We start from the raw sequence: 15,054 nt of genomic DNA, 5'->3' as shown, positions 1-15,054 counted from the left end.
GAGCGTTGGACCACAGTGACAGCTCCAACCAAGACCTAATCCAAGGGAATATTCTGGGCGGGAAAAGTAACATAAGGACTCCGGGGAGTAAACTCCCCAGAGCTAGGTTAGTAACAAGCATCTCTGGGGCAAGGATGCATACAAATGGAAACAAATGGAAAGAGAGAGGAGAGAGCAGCTCAGAGTGTCACAGGAAGGAAGGAACCCCCGTAGTCTAGAACTATAACAGCATAACTAAGAGAGGCAGGTTAAGTAGAGGAGCCTGGTCGGGCTAGAACTCTCCCCAACCGGATCGGGCTGTACTGGCCTCCCTCCCTCTACTCTATTCGCTCCCTAACTATAAGCTTTATCAAAGAGGAGTGTTTTCAGTTTATTCTTAAATATGGTGAAGGTGTCTGCCCCCCGGACCCAGACTGGGAGCTGGTTCCACAGGAGAGGAGCTTGATAGCTGAAGGCTCTGGCTCCCATCCTACTTTTAGAGACTCTAGGAACCACGAGAAGCTCTGAATTCTGGGAGCGTAGTGCTCTAGTGGGACATTAAGGTACTAAGAGCTCTTCTAGATATGTAGGTGCTTGACCGTTTAGAGCTTTGTAGGTCAGGAGAAGGATTTTAAATTCAAACCTGGATTTTACAGGAAACCAATACAGAGAAGCTAATACAGGAGAAATATGATCTCTTTTCTTAGTTCTTGTCAGAACACGTGCTGCAGCATTCTGGATCAGCTGGAGAATCCTAAGGGACTTATTTGAGCATCCTGATAGTAAGGAATTACAGTAGTCCAGCCTAGAAGTAATGAATGCATGGACTAGTTTTTCAGCATCGTTTTGCGACAGGATATTCCTAATTTTGGCAATGTTACGAAGATGAAAAAAGGCTGTTCTTGAGGTTTGTTTTAGATGGGCGTTGAAGGATAAATCCTGATCAAAAATAACTCCTAGATTTCTAACAGTAGTGCTGGAGGCCAGGGCAAAGCCATCCAGAGTAGCTATATCTTTAGATAATGAGGTTCGGAGGTGTTTGGAGCCCAACACAATCACTTCCGTTTTGTTTGAGTTTAACATCAGAAAATTGTAGGTCATCCAAGTTTTTGTATCTTTAATGCACACTTGAAGTTTAGCTAACTGACTGGTTTCGTCTGGCTTGATTGACAAGTATAATTGGGTGTCATCTGCATAGCAGTGAAAGTTAATTGAATGTTTCCTAATAATATTGCCTAGAGGAAGCATATATAAGGAGAATAGAATTGGTCTAAGCACTGAGCCTTGAGGAACGCCATGGCTAACTTTAGCGTACTTAGAGGATTTATCGTTGATATTAACAAATTGAGATTGATCAGAGAAATAGGACTTAAACCAGCTTAGTGCGATTCCTTTAATGCCGACTAAATGTTCCAGTCTCTGTAAAAGGATGGTATGGTCAATAGTGTCGAATGCAGCACTAAGATCTAATAAGACAAGTATGGAGACAAGTCCTTTGTCAGCAGCAATTAGAAGGTTGTTAGTAATTTTCACCAGTGCCGTCTCTGTGTTATGATGCTTTCTAAATCCTGACTGAAAGTCCTCAAATAGACTATTCCTATGTAAAAAGTCACATAACTGATTAGCAACTACTTTCTCAAGGATCTTGGAGAGAAAGGGAAGGTTAGATATAGGTCTATAGTTGGCTAAGACCTCAGGATTTTTCAAAAGAGGTTTTATCACAGCTACTTTGGGCAGAACAGACTCTGGCTGAGTAACGTCTGACCTCTGCTGCACAAATCTTAAACAGGTTCAACTCAGATTAATGAGTAGGCTGGTGCTTAGAGCTGTAACAATTCCATATTTTGCTGCACGATTAATTGTCTCAGAGATAATTGCGATTAACAATATACAATATAACAATATACATAGCTACTGCTACTAAGACAAGTTGAAACTTGCAACTAGGCCTACTCACGGCTGGAAAGGCGCCATATACTGACGGAAGTCTAATTCCCGCACCGGGTCCAATTCCTGGACCCGTGTCGGTAAGTCTCGCTGCTGGATATTCTTTCATTTTATGGGGCGCATCTGCAGAGCTACATCAACGTTGTGGGCTCCCTGTCAGAGCCCCCGCGTGTAAGTGCCCTTGCCCTCCCTGCTATTGGCTGCTATTCTCGTTAGCCTACCTGGTGGCTAATTTAGGACAGTGCTTTTTTAGCCCTTGTACTGGCCTTCTGTTTATTTCTGCTCCCCAGCAACCCTTCAACCACAGACAATGGCTTCACCCACCTCTCCATCGGACTGTCCCAGCTGCGCCTGCCATGCTGACACGATTGCAGAGTTGGAAGGAAGAATCATCACCTTGTACCAGATTCAGGAGGCTGAAAAATTCATGGACACCATCACTTTCGCCCCAGTCTCTTCAACTTCAACATCTTCCAGGGGGTCTGATGCTGCTGCTCCATCTCCTACCGCGGTTTCTGAACCTCCTCCTGCAATCATCCCAGAGGATTCCTGGGTGTGGCTTGGGGCTAAGCCAAAAGCCCTGGTCAGCTCAACTCCTTCTCAGATGCCTTGGTCCTGCGTTGGCACTAGTGGGAGTAGAGTAAGGGCTCCCCCCAATTCTCCTCCCCATTTCAACATTCAGTTGGAAAATAAGTTCGATATTTTTAATCAGAATGAATTCCCTTCCTTGGTTAGGGATTCCTCATCCCTGCCGTCCTTAACGTCCCGCGGGCCACTTAGCTCCGAGTCTCTTGTCCCTCCTCCGGTTATACCGGAGCGCTCCTCCCATCCCAGGACCCGCCGCTCCACAATTCATTTTACACCGGCACCGAGCGGGGCTTCTGTCCCTCTCACTGTTCATCGCCCTCCTGCAAAAATATCACCACCTATTAAGCGTCCCTCGTCGTTTGTTCCCCTACCATCAATGCTCATTATTGGGGACTCAATCATAAGGAATGTAAAAAGTAAATCCTCGGCAACATTTTGCTTCCCAGGCGCTAGAGTTTCTGATATTAGGGAAAAAATCCCCCTCATCCTGACCGATCATCCTCTCACTCGTGACATAATTCTTCACGTTGGTTGTAATGACATCTCCAGTCAGCCGTCTGAAAAAATGAAGCGTGATTTCTGCGAGCTCCTAGATGCTCTGGCCAACGATGGTAAACGGTTCTTTATCTCCGGTCCTCTGCCTCCGCTCCACGGCATGGAACGTTTTAGCCGCTCTCTCAGCATCAACACCTGGCTTCAAGCAGCTTGTAGAGCTCGAAACTTAGCTTTCATTGACAATTTTAACCTATTCTGGAAACGCCCAGCTTTCTTTCGTGGTGATGGCATACACCCAAATGGCCTGGGCGCGCGTATTTTATCAGACAATCTGTTCTACATTGTTAGGAATTCATATCCAGTCTGACTGTATACCGGGTGTGCTCACACTAACCCGGTCACTTCCGGTCTCTACCTGTCCACACCTTCCCCTACAAGTCTCTCTACATCCCCCTTGCGGTTGAAATTAGTTACTTCCCCCACTTTTTCTCAAGGCCTTGGAAACAGTGTTAACCCCCCGTATTGCCAGTCACTGACAATAACACAGCCTCCTCTCTATTCTCCTATCCAGACTATTTTAACTGTGAGGTCCTCACTCCCTGGGAGGCGTACCAGCAGATCAGTGTCCAGGTATCTGTGCCCACTGGCCCGGGCTTCTGCTGTGCCTAGCAGCGGGTTAGTGCCTCTCAGGATGGTGCTGATAAATGCTCGTTCCATCACCAACAAGTCTTTTATCCTGATTGATTTATTTACTGAAAAATGTCTTGATTTTTTATTCCTAACCGAGACTTGGCAGAAAAGCATGGAATTCGGAACTCTAATTGAACTTTGTCACCCAGATTGTCGTTTTATCAGCACTCCAAGGACCTCGGGCCGGAGTGAAGGGCTCGCGGTGGTGTACAAAAGACACTTTCAAAGTCGAACAGTAACCGTTGGGGTGTTTTCCACATTCGAACTACAGTTGACCAAAGTCGGTAGTTCAAATCCTTTTTATTGTGTTTTAATTTACCGGCCCCCTGATTCAAACAGTTCTTTTATTTCTGAATTCAGTGATCTTTTGTCCTCTACTATTGGTTTGGAAAAAGTGGTTATGATTGGTGATTTTAATATTCATGTCGATGACAGTTCCTGCACCTTTGCCGCAGATTTTCTTAATGTCACTAAATCTTTTAATTTTATCCAACATGTGTCTGGTCCCACGCATGTTGGGGGTCATACTTTGGACCTTGTTTTTACACTTGGTCTTAATCTTGACTCTATCTGCACTGAGGAGCTGCATGTCACTGACCATGAATGCATTTTATTCAGCCTGTCTTTTAATTTGGATTTACAGCCCAGTAAACGCCTAAGCAGTTCTCGCATATTAAACCGCCTTTCAGCGGAAAGGTTTTCTGCTGCATTTGACCAAAGTGCAGTGTTGTCTTATAATACTGACATTAATGGTCTTGTTCACTCATTCAACACGTATTGCTCATCACTTTTAGATAACGTGGCTCCAAGTAAAGAGCGACTTGTCCCTGCTGTTAATTCATCCCCATGGTTAAATGACTCCACTCGCTCTTTTCGACGTTTATGTCGGAGGGCTGAACGACAGTGGAAAACCACCAAGCTTCAGGTGCATCGGATCCATCACAAAGAACTATTATTTGAATACAATAACATGGTTAAGGAGGCAAGGACATCCTACTTTACTAACCTTATTGCTTCTAGCAAGCGTAATCCCAAAATCCTTTTTGACACCGTTAACAATCTTGTAAATCCCTCTCCTCCTGAAGTGCCAGTCTTTTCGAATAATGACTGCAGTGACTTTCTATTGTTCTTTGAAAATAAGATCAGAGATGTCAAGAATAGCATCATCTCCACTGCTACGGTATGTTCTTTTCAGTTCACTCGGCCATTAACTTTAAACTGTTTTGCTCCAATTTCTCTGCTAGAACTCACTGACTTGGTGAACAGTATGAAGCCTTCCTCGATCCCGGTAGATGTTATACCTACTTCCCTTCTTAAAAATGTCCTGGGGTCTGTAAGTACTTGTTTACTTTCCATAATCAGCTGCTCTCTGCAAACCGGCTGTGTCCCATTGTATTTTAAACATGCAGTGGTTCAGCCACTTTTAAAGAAAACAAATCTGGATCCCTCAATTCCCGCAAACTATAGACCAATCTCCAAGATGCCTTTTATTTCGAAAATTTTAGAGAAAGCTGTAGCTAAACAGCTCTCTGCTGTTTTAGCCACTCACAACGTACTAGACACATTTCAACCGGGCTTCCGTCAGAAACACTCTACAGAAACCGCTCTTCTCAGAGTATCCAATGATCTAATGATGTCTTCTGATGTGGGTAAATGTTCTGTTCTGGTACTGTTGGACCTAAGCGCAGCATTCGATACTGTGGATCACACCATTTTGCTTGACAGACTTAAGCACTGGGTTGGGATCTCTGGGAGCGCCCTGGACTGGTTCACCTCCTATCTCTCAGATAGAACCTATTCAGTGTCACTGGGCCCCTATTCCTCTGAAAATGCGGCTCTTTCCTGTGGGGTGCCGCAGGGCTCTGTGTTAGGTCCAATTTTATTTACATTGTATATGCTTCCCCTAGGTCACATAATTAGGCAATTTGGAGATATACGTTATCATTTCTACGCTGATGACATCCAGCTGTATGTCTCTTTTAAATCGGAGGAAACTAACAAAGTGTCAGCCCTGCTCAATTGCTTGTCCTCCATTAAGGATTGGTTGGCAAACAATTTCTTGCAGCTTAATGAAGAAAAGACAGAAGTCCTTATTGTTGCTCCGGATACTACAGCCTCCAAAGTTGTTAATCTTTTGGGGTCCCTTTCTTCAGTGGTACAGTCCAATCTTAGAAACCTTGGTGTCATATTTGATCAGAAAAGTTTCTTGAACAACATATCAGGACACTGACCCGTACATGTTTCTTTCAACTGACAAACATTGCTAAACTTAGGACCGTGGTTTCACAAAGTGAACTTGAGATGATCATTCATGGTTTTGTTTCATCACGGCTTGATTAGTGCAACTCCATTTTCACTTGTCTTAGCAAGTCATCCCAGGAACGTCTGCAACTAGTGCAGAATTCTGCGGCTAGGCTGTTGACCAGGTCCACCAGAATGTCACACATCACCCCTGTGTTATCCATGTTACATTGGCTTCCAATAAAGTTTAGGATACAATTTAAGGTTCTAGTTATTACATATAAAGCATTGCATGGACAGGCGCCTGTTTACATCTCTGACCTGCTCCATCCGTACATCACTAACAGGTCTCTCAGATCTTCCAACCAGGGACTACTGGTTGTCCCACACACTCGTTTAAAGACTAAGGGCGATCGTTCCTTTGAAGTGGTAGCTCCGACCTTGTGGAACGCCCTTCCTGTTAACTTATGTTCTGCAGTCTCGGTTGACGCTTTTAGAAAACAACTGAAAACATACTTGTTTCAACTGGCTTTTGTCTAATGTTTGTAATTTTGGGTTTTATTCTTTTAATCCTCATTGGAATTGCTTTTGTTATTGCTTGATTTTCTCTGTTTTGGATTCTATTGTATTTTAATCAAATGTTTTTTGTGTGAAGCACTTTGTGACTCTGTCTGTGAAAGGTGCTATATTAAATAAATTACTTACTTACTTTAAATGATGAGGTACATAACCTGTTACTAAAGACATATTGATCATATCTAGTAATGAATTGTTAACCACGGGTAACGCTTCTTTAAATAGCCTCGATGGGATGGGGTCTAAGAGACAGGTAGATGACTTTGCTGAAGAGACCTTTAGCATTAATTGTTGAAGGTCTATAGGAAAAACCAGTCTAAGTATGTGTCAGGTCCTGTCGTTCTTTCTAGCACTCCTGCATTCAAAGGTGAACCGTTAGAAGTTGAGGGCAAAAGGTGATGAATTCCATCCCTAATTGTTATAATTTTATCATTAAAGAAACTCATGAAGTCGTCACTACTAAGAGCTAGGGGAATAGATGGCTCAGTAGAGCTGTGGCTATCTGTCAGCCTGGATACAGTGCTGAAAAGAAACCTTGGGTTGTTCTTATTTTCTTCTATTAGTGTTGAGTAATAGTCTGATCTGGCATTTCTGAGCGCCCTCCTATAATTTTTCAGACTGTCTTGCCAATCTAAACGAGATTCTTCCAATTTGGTGGAACGCCATTTACTTTCAAGTTTTCATGAGATTTGTTTTAATTTGCGAGTTTGGGAATTATACCAAGGTGCTAGTTTCCTTTGCTTCATCATCTTCTTTTTGAGAGGAGCAACAGAGTCTAAAGTAGTCCGTAAGCAGGCCGTAGCACCGTCTACAAAATTATCAATTTGGGAGGGACTAAAGTTAACATAAAGGTCCTCTGTTATATTAAAGCACTACATTGAGTTAAATGCTGTTGGAATATCTTCCTTAAATTTAGCTATAGCACTGTCAGATAGGCATCTAGTGTAGAAGCTTTTATTTAATTTCGTATAGTCGGGTAGTAGGAATTCGAAAGGTATTAAAAAATGGTCTGATAATAAAGAATTCTGTGGAAACACTATTAAATCTTCAATTTTGATGCCATATGACAGCACAAGGTCGAGGGTGTGGTTAAAACAGTGCGTGGCCTTATGCACACTCTGACTGAAACCAATTGAATCTAGTAATGAGTTGAAGGCAGTACTAAGGCTATTGCTGTCAACATCCATATGGCTATTAAAATCACCTACAATAATTATTTTATCTGATTTTAGGACTACACATGACAAAAACTCTGAGAATTCAGATAAAAATTCAGAATAAGGGCCTGGCGCTCGGTAAACAACAACAACAAATATAATTGGTTGTAATGTTTTCCATATCGGATGTTGAAGATTAAGAAGAAGACTTTCAAACGAGTTACAATTTAGTTTAGGTTTAGGATTAATTAACAGTCTTGAGTCAAATATGGCTGCAACATCCCCTCCTCAGCCTGAGTCTCTAGGAATTTGAGTATTATTATGACCCGGAGGAGTGGCTTCATTTAGACTAACATATTCTTCATGGCCCAGCCATGTTTCGGTTAAGACAGAATAGATCAATTTGATTATCTGATATCAAATCGTTTACCAATATTGCTTTAGAAGACAGAGAACTAATATTTAATAGTCCACATTTGATTCTCCTATTCTGTTCTATCGTTGCAGTGGTTGTTTTAATTCCAATTACGTTGTTAAGTATAGCACCTCATTGGTTTACGTTTGATTTTACCGATCTCAGTCGGGGGACAGACACCGTAGTTATGGGATTATGAATGGGTGGCTGCTCCAAAGGAAGCACAGAGGAGTGTGTAGCGCTGTACCTCTCATTACTGATATTATTGATTCTTACTGGAATGATATAGCTGGTCTGTGGGTTAGCAGAGTTATTTGTAAAGGAGTGAGAGCTTATGGGAGAGTGTGACTGGGAAGTGCGCTTGTGCGTGTGTTTACAGGGTGCAAACAGTCAATCAAAGGTCTGGGTCTGCAGGGCGTGCCGCAAATTATTGCAAATTATAAACACACAACTTGTACCAGAAAACTGGGATGGTTTGATATATTTCTGAAACACTCAGATCAGAGCACTGACCGACGAGTGCTTCTCCCAGAATGGAAAATACCATTATCTGGAGTTTGTTGCACTTTGAGCAGCTGCACAAAAACTTCCACAGACAACAAACAGCAATGTGATCTTATTGTAATGACATCTGAGTTTTCTCACCACCTGAAAAGCACTTTGATATATCCACATAAAATATCTATATATTTTAAACTCACAAGTACATATTTATTTTTTATAATTATGTTCCATCCTCTACAGTAACAGACATAATTCTTTCAATTGTCAAACCATTATCTAAATTGCCAAAGTCTTATTCATAAATACTAACCATGAATGGTATAATAGTTTTTCACAGTGAGATCAATACAAAGCAGTTGTCGTAAATGATACTAGATGTTGGTGATCAGAATGAAACCGATTATTTATATTATTGTGAATGCTCTCATGTGCTGCCCATTCTGCTCACAGAGACCAATGAGAAACAGAGCCTTGATACCAAAATTAAACATAATTTAACAAATTTAAATAAACCTTGAAAAAAGATGTAATTTGTGTATTATTAGAATACATGTGGCTGTAGTGTTAATACTGATAAATATGTTACACAAATTAAGACTCTTGCACATTAATTTCCCAGTTTCATTCAATATCTCCAGTCCAGATGTTTCCTCCCTGTGAGGAGGAGTCGATGCAAAAGTCAGATATCTTCCACCTCTACTTATCTGAGTGCAGAGAGGAGGACAGAGAACAGTGGACACACAGATTAACATGATGGACTATAGGACAGGACTGCTGCTTTTAACTCTCTGCTGGGCAGGTGAAGATGTTCACGGATCTTAATTTAACATAGCTTTTATTTGTGTCATCAGCTTATTTCATTTGATGTTTTTTATCCTCTTGACAGGTGTTGATGGTCAGACTCTGACAGAATCTGAACCAGCGATTAAAAGACCTGGAGAATCCCACAGATTGACCTGTACAACATCTGGATTGTCATTCAGTAGCTACAATATGGCCTGGATCAGACAGGCTCCTGGAAAAGGACTGGAGTGGGTTGCTACTGATGCTGGTGGTAGTAGCAAATACTACTCTCAGTCAGTTCAAGACCGGTTTACCATCTCCAGAGACAACAGCAGAGAGCAGCTGTATCTGCAGATGAACAGTCTAAAGACTGAAGATTCTGCTGTTTATTATTGTGCTCGACACCCACAGTGACTGGAGTTGGTTGAGCAGCTGTACAAAATCCTACAGTACTCATTCTTTCAGGCTGGTAGTGCACAAGTTTGAAATATCTTTCCTAAAATGTATATTTTTAAACATTTTATATTACATTTTTGTTGTTTTCAGGTTGTTAAGTTGTTTTATATTCTGTAATTTTATTTTCATATATGTTTTAATTATACATTAATAATCCTCCCTGCATTATATACAAACTTGAAAACACGTTAAAAACACAATAAAGATCACTCATTAATACAAGGTCCAAAGACAGCCCAACAATCTGGTTGCTGAAATTAAACTTCTACAAATAATTTACATTTCTACAAAGTAAGACACAATTATGTCTGTAAAACACATGATGTGGAATCTATGAGAATGAAAAATAATGTTACTGTTTCTTTCATAAAATCACTAGAGGACAGTCAGTGTCTAGTTTCTCTCTCCTCTGTTACTAAAAGGAGAAACTCAGATCTGCTGTTCTCATTGATCTTAACTGACTGATACTCAAACTCTAAAATTATTCATATTGCTCTCTAATAAAATCAATAGTTAAATAAGAATATCTCACTTTTTACATCACATACTGTAGTTTCATTAAAATTATTTCTAAGAGAAAACAGCTGAAAGTGGAGATGAGTGATGACAGCATTTAACCTTATTGTTTAGAGTGAATTTACTTGTATCGTGTATGGAGATAACTATTTTATATACAAAAGATTATTAATGTTTGAAGATAGAATAATAATATAGTCATTAAGGAATTATAGTTGACTTGTCTTTATTTTGCTGCCTTTAATTGCCACCAGCTTGAGATGCCGAGATTTAATTCATCAGTATTTTGCAAGCATCACATTGCCACCGGCCTGAAATGCCAAGATTTGACTCGTCTTTATTTTGCAGGCATTAAATTGCCACCGGCCTGAGATGCCGAGATAATTTGTCTTTATTTTGCAGGCATTAAATTGCCACCGGCCTGAGATCCCTTGATTGTACTTGTCTTTGTTTTGCAGGCTTTAACTTGCGACCGGCCTGAATTGCCGAGATTTAACTTGCAGGCTTTCATTGCCACCGGCCTTTCTAAACGCAGAGGCACAGCTTCTTTTCGTTGCCGCGCATACGCACTCATCTGCTTTTGAATCTAAGGTTAACAATTTCATGCTTGGGCTCATACTAGCTCCCTCACACTTTAACTTTTACTCCTGGGAGTTTTCCCTGTTAAGATTTTGGTTTAGCTATCATTTAACGCTAGTTCTCATCAAGGCTACGTTCACCTTAGCATTATCGGGTCATTCATTCAGATAGAGGATGCTGAAATGCGGCAAATCAAGGTAGCCTATCTCATGTAGGCCTACGTCCTGTCAATACGGTTGTGGGTCATCCTCTGCCTGCTCCTCTTACTCGCCCAACGTCCTCACAAATCATAGATTTCTTACGCTTAATTTCTCATAAGCATGCATGTCACTGTTTGTATCATCACATCTACGGCGTTGATCTCGCTATATCGCATTCTATGCCAATTCAATACCGGCCGCTGCGCTGAAGAATTTAATACCTGCGCTGCGCCAAAGACATTGATACCGGCTACTGCGCCAAAGAAAATAATAACAGCAAATCAATACATGCCGCTGCGTCGAAGTCATTGCTACCGGCCACTGCGCCGAAGACAATAATACTGGCCGCTGCGCCGAAGAAATTATTACAGCCGCTGCGCAGTAGAAATTATTACAGCTGCTGCGCAGTAGAAATCAATACTGCCACTGCTTAGAATAAATCAATACTAGCCGCTGCGCCGAAGACATTACTACTGCCCGCTGCACCTGGGTAGTAATGCCGGCCTTCTTGCCAATGACTATACATTGGCCGCTGCGCGGATGAAATAATACCGGCCGCTGGGCCGATGACATTGATACCGGCCGCTTTGCCGAAGCCATGATTACTGGGTGCTGCAATGATGCCTACCGGCGCTGTGATAAGGATAAGGATATATATATAATATATTATATTCCTATAATATAAAGGAAAACAAGTTCCTTTACCACAGACACACGTCTACTAGCTCGGTGACATTAACAGGAGTGAATCTGCAGCCTGAGGACACAGCTGTGTATTACAGTGATGCAAACCACCAACAGACCTGCACAAATACCCAGCAACCAGCATGTGACTCAAACACAAATTTACATGAGATTGCTTTGGATAAATGTAATGTAATCATTAATTCTTGCCATACAAATGGCCTTTATTTATATTTCTTGGTTAAATGATAGAACACTACAAAACAAAAAAGTGCTCTTGTCTCTAAATGTGATATTGTATGTAGAAGGACAAGTGACTGTAATTGAAAAATGAACAAATAATAAATTATACAAACTATAACAGAGTGCTGGTTTAGGAGCCACTCCCTCCCCATTATGTCCTGATGCAAATCTTCAGTGTGTGCAGTGTACTTCTGTCCTGCTGACTGCTTTTGTACTTTGTGTGGAGCATCAGATGTCACATCTCCAGCCTCAGGATGATGAACACACTCACTCTTCTGCTGGTTGCTCTCTCTCTGCCCTGTGAGTTCTCTTGCTTCTTGCTGTTTTATCGATACATCATGCTGTTGCTGTTATCTCTGGTGACCTGGAGCATGGTGTATCTGAGACTGTCCAACTTAAAGCCAGAGGACTCTGCTGTGTATTATTGTGCCAGAGAAACACACTGGTTAAAGGAAGCAGAAAGGCTTTACAAAAACCTCATACAAATTATTTTCACAAATACCTCCAGGTGGCAGTAGAAGATAAGACATCAGATTACACAAAGGAGAATATGACAGTGTCTCTAATCAAACACACAAATACATGACCACAATGGAAGCAACAGCTGATGTCGTGGTTTGTGACTTCCTGTTTTGTGACGGTTAATAATGTTCATGCTTTTGATTTTGAACAGCAGGTGTTGAGAATATATTTAGACATTTATGCATGATATCTCCAGTATATGGATGGCCCACCAAATGCTACTGAGCAGAATAAATAAATACATCTAAGTGGAACTGAATAACTTGAAAATTATCTTCATCATTAAAAAAATCATAAATTAACAATATAATGAAAGATATATAAATCATATTTTTCCAGAGATGTGTTGAGTTTCTGTTTGAGGAGGAGGAGTCAATGCAAATCTCTGACCTCTTCCATCTCTACATATGTGTTGCAGAGTGAAGGACAGACACTAAATCACTGACATACACACTGTAGACTGGACAGAGACAACTGGCTTTAACAATGATCAGACCTGATTATTTGGTTGTTTTTCTCATCCTGTCATTTAACTGGGCAGGTAAGAACAATAGATGTTTTTCTGATAAACCTCATTCACAGAGTAACATCATCAACACACTCAGAGAAGAAGTCTCAATAAAACTGTTTCATTCAGACAGGTTTTATTGTAGCTCCCCCAGATGTAGTTGAAGCAGACATTAAATATTCTGTTGATCTGAGTGTAAATGTAAATATGTTTGTTTTACATGGCTGACTTGTATTAGAAGTTTTGTGAAGAATTAATAAAAATAAATTTCAATTTGTGTTAACTTTGCCATGATAATAATTACATTGTCTTTCAGAATCAGAATCAGAATACTTTATTGATCCACTCAGGGAAATTATTTAGTTGCAGTGTCAAAATACATGTTCATAATTCCAAGCATTGACAACTTTTGACAGGACAGTCCATCCTTCTTTTATAGCCTGTCAGTGTCCTTCTCTATGCAAAGTGAACTTCCTCACAGTCTGCTATAAAGACTTGATATCATGCTGTCAGTTGCAGCAGAAGAAGAGAAGCTCCCATCAGATCACCTTCAATAGCAACCATGTTCTCTGTAGCTCTGCTGCTGCTGCTGGCTGCTGGATCCTGTGAGTCTCACTGAGGCAGAGACACTGACAGTATGATCACAGCACACTGTTCACTGTTATTACACGGATTCAATACTCAACATGTTTTCCTCCACAGGTGTGAAGTGTGAACAGTTGACCCAGCCAGCCTCTGTGACTGTGCAGCCAGGTCAACGTCTGACCATCACCTGTCAGGTCTCTTATTCTCTTGGTAGCTACGGTACAGCTTGGATCAGACAGCCTGCAGGGAAAGGACTGGAGTGGATTGGATATGGCTGTGCTGGATGCACCACATACTACAAAGATTCACTGAAGAACAAGTTCAGTATCAGCTTTGACTCTTCCAGCAACACAGTGACTCTAAATGGACAGAATGTGCAGCCTGAAGACACTGCTGTGTATTACTGTGCCAGAGAGCCACAGTAACACAAACCATCAGTAGACCTGAACAAAAACCCCTCAGAGCCTGAACACTTGTAACATGAAGCCACCAGAGGAGGAGCCCTCAGACCACTAATGGTTTCAACACCAGCTCACTGTTACAGTAAGGAGAGAAACAGACATATTTAGCAATAAAAAAGTTAAGGAGATACAACAAAGTGTATTGTAATATACAAACATTAGAATATATAGATATTTTCCAAAAAGTGTCTTCTCTGTCTGACTCACAATATTCATGTGAATTCATGTTGTGAATTATTTGACCTCACAAGTGTATTTAAAAACAAATTTCATCTCACAAGAAATGAAACATAAGTAATGGGATTTTTGAATTTCATTGTTGAATTGAATGAAAAATATGTATATTCATAGCATCTTTGTACTGAGGGGTTAAACTTTTTTTTTTTTTTTACAAAAACAAGACTTTTAAACACTGTGAGAAAATCAACAGTATGCGACTGTAATCAATATTGGTTAAGGTGTTATTTGGTGTTGTTTTAATTAAAATGTAATTAAAAATACTCTCTTTACGTTGTAAAACTGAATAAACTGCACAAGATCAACGGACCACATCACAGGCTCTGTCCCATGTCTTTGGAACTCTCTTCCACCTCACATCCGTCAACTGGACTCTCTTTAACTGAAATCACTGTTCTTTTATTTATGGTTTTATTAATGTTTTGTAAGGTGTACTTGGGTGTCTTAAAAGGCACCAACAAATAAAATGTATTATAATTATTAAACTATTGCCAAAATCTTCACATTATCCATAATGTGCTTAATAATGAAGTATAACCTACTCAAATAATGTGTTTGTCAGCCTATTGCACACATACTGAAACATGGAAGAGGGACTCTGAGAAAGGACTCATGCACAGTAAACATTTGTTCTCCAGTTTCACAAAGTTAATCACTACAGGGGTAGTGTAAAAGTGTCAAAGTCTTC

General features: G+C 40.7%; 2 gene segments (V, D, J or C); both read left to right on the top strand.

Annotated features, from left to right (window-relative positions):
• Positions 1-9,319: 9,319 nt before the first annotated feature.
• On the top strand, positions 9,320-9,804 carry LOC116051893. The segment is given in 2 exon segments: positions 9,320-9,391; positions 9,479-9,804. Coding segments are annotated over 2 exon segments (360 nt in total).
• Positions 9,805-13,582: 3,778 nt separating this feature from the next.
• LOC116051864 lies at positions 13,583-14,157 on the top strand. The segment is given in 2 exon segments: positions 13,583-13,688; positions 13,786-14,157. Coding segments are annotated over 2 exon segments (351 nt in total).
• Positions 14,158-15,054: the final 897 nt, after the last annotated feature.

This window comes from Sander lucioperca, chromosome 21 (assembly GCF_008315115.2).
Source record: "Sander lucioperca isolate FBNREF2018 chromosome 21, SLUC_FBN_1.2, whole genome shotgun sequence".
Taxonomy (NCBI): Eukaryota; Metazoa; Chordata; class Actinopteri; order Perciformes; family Percidae; genus Sander; species Sander lucioperca.
Note: the sequence above shows the minus strand (reverse complement) of the source record. Positions and strands in the feature narration are given on the sequence as shown.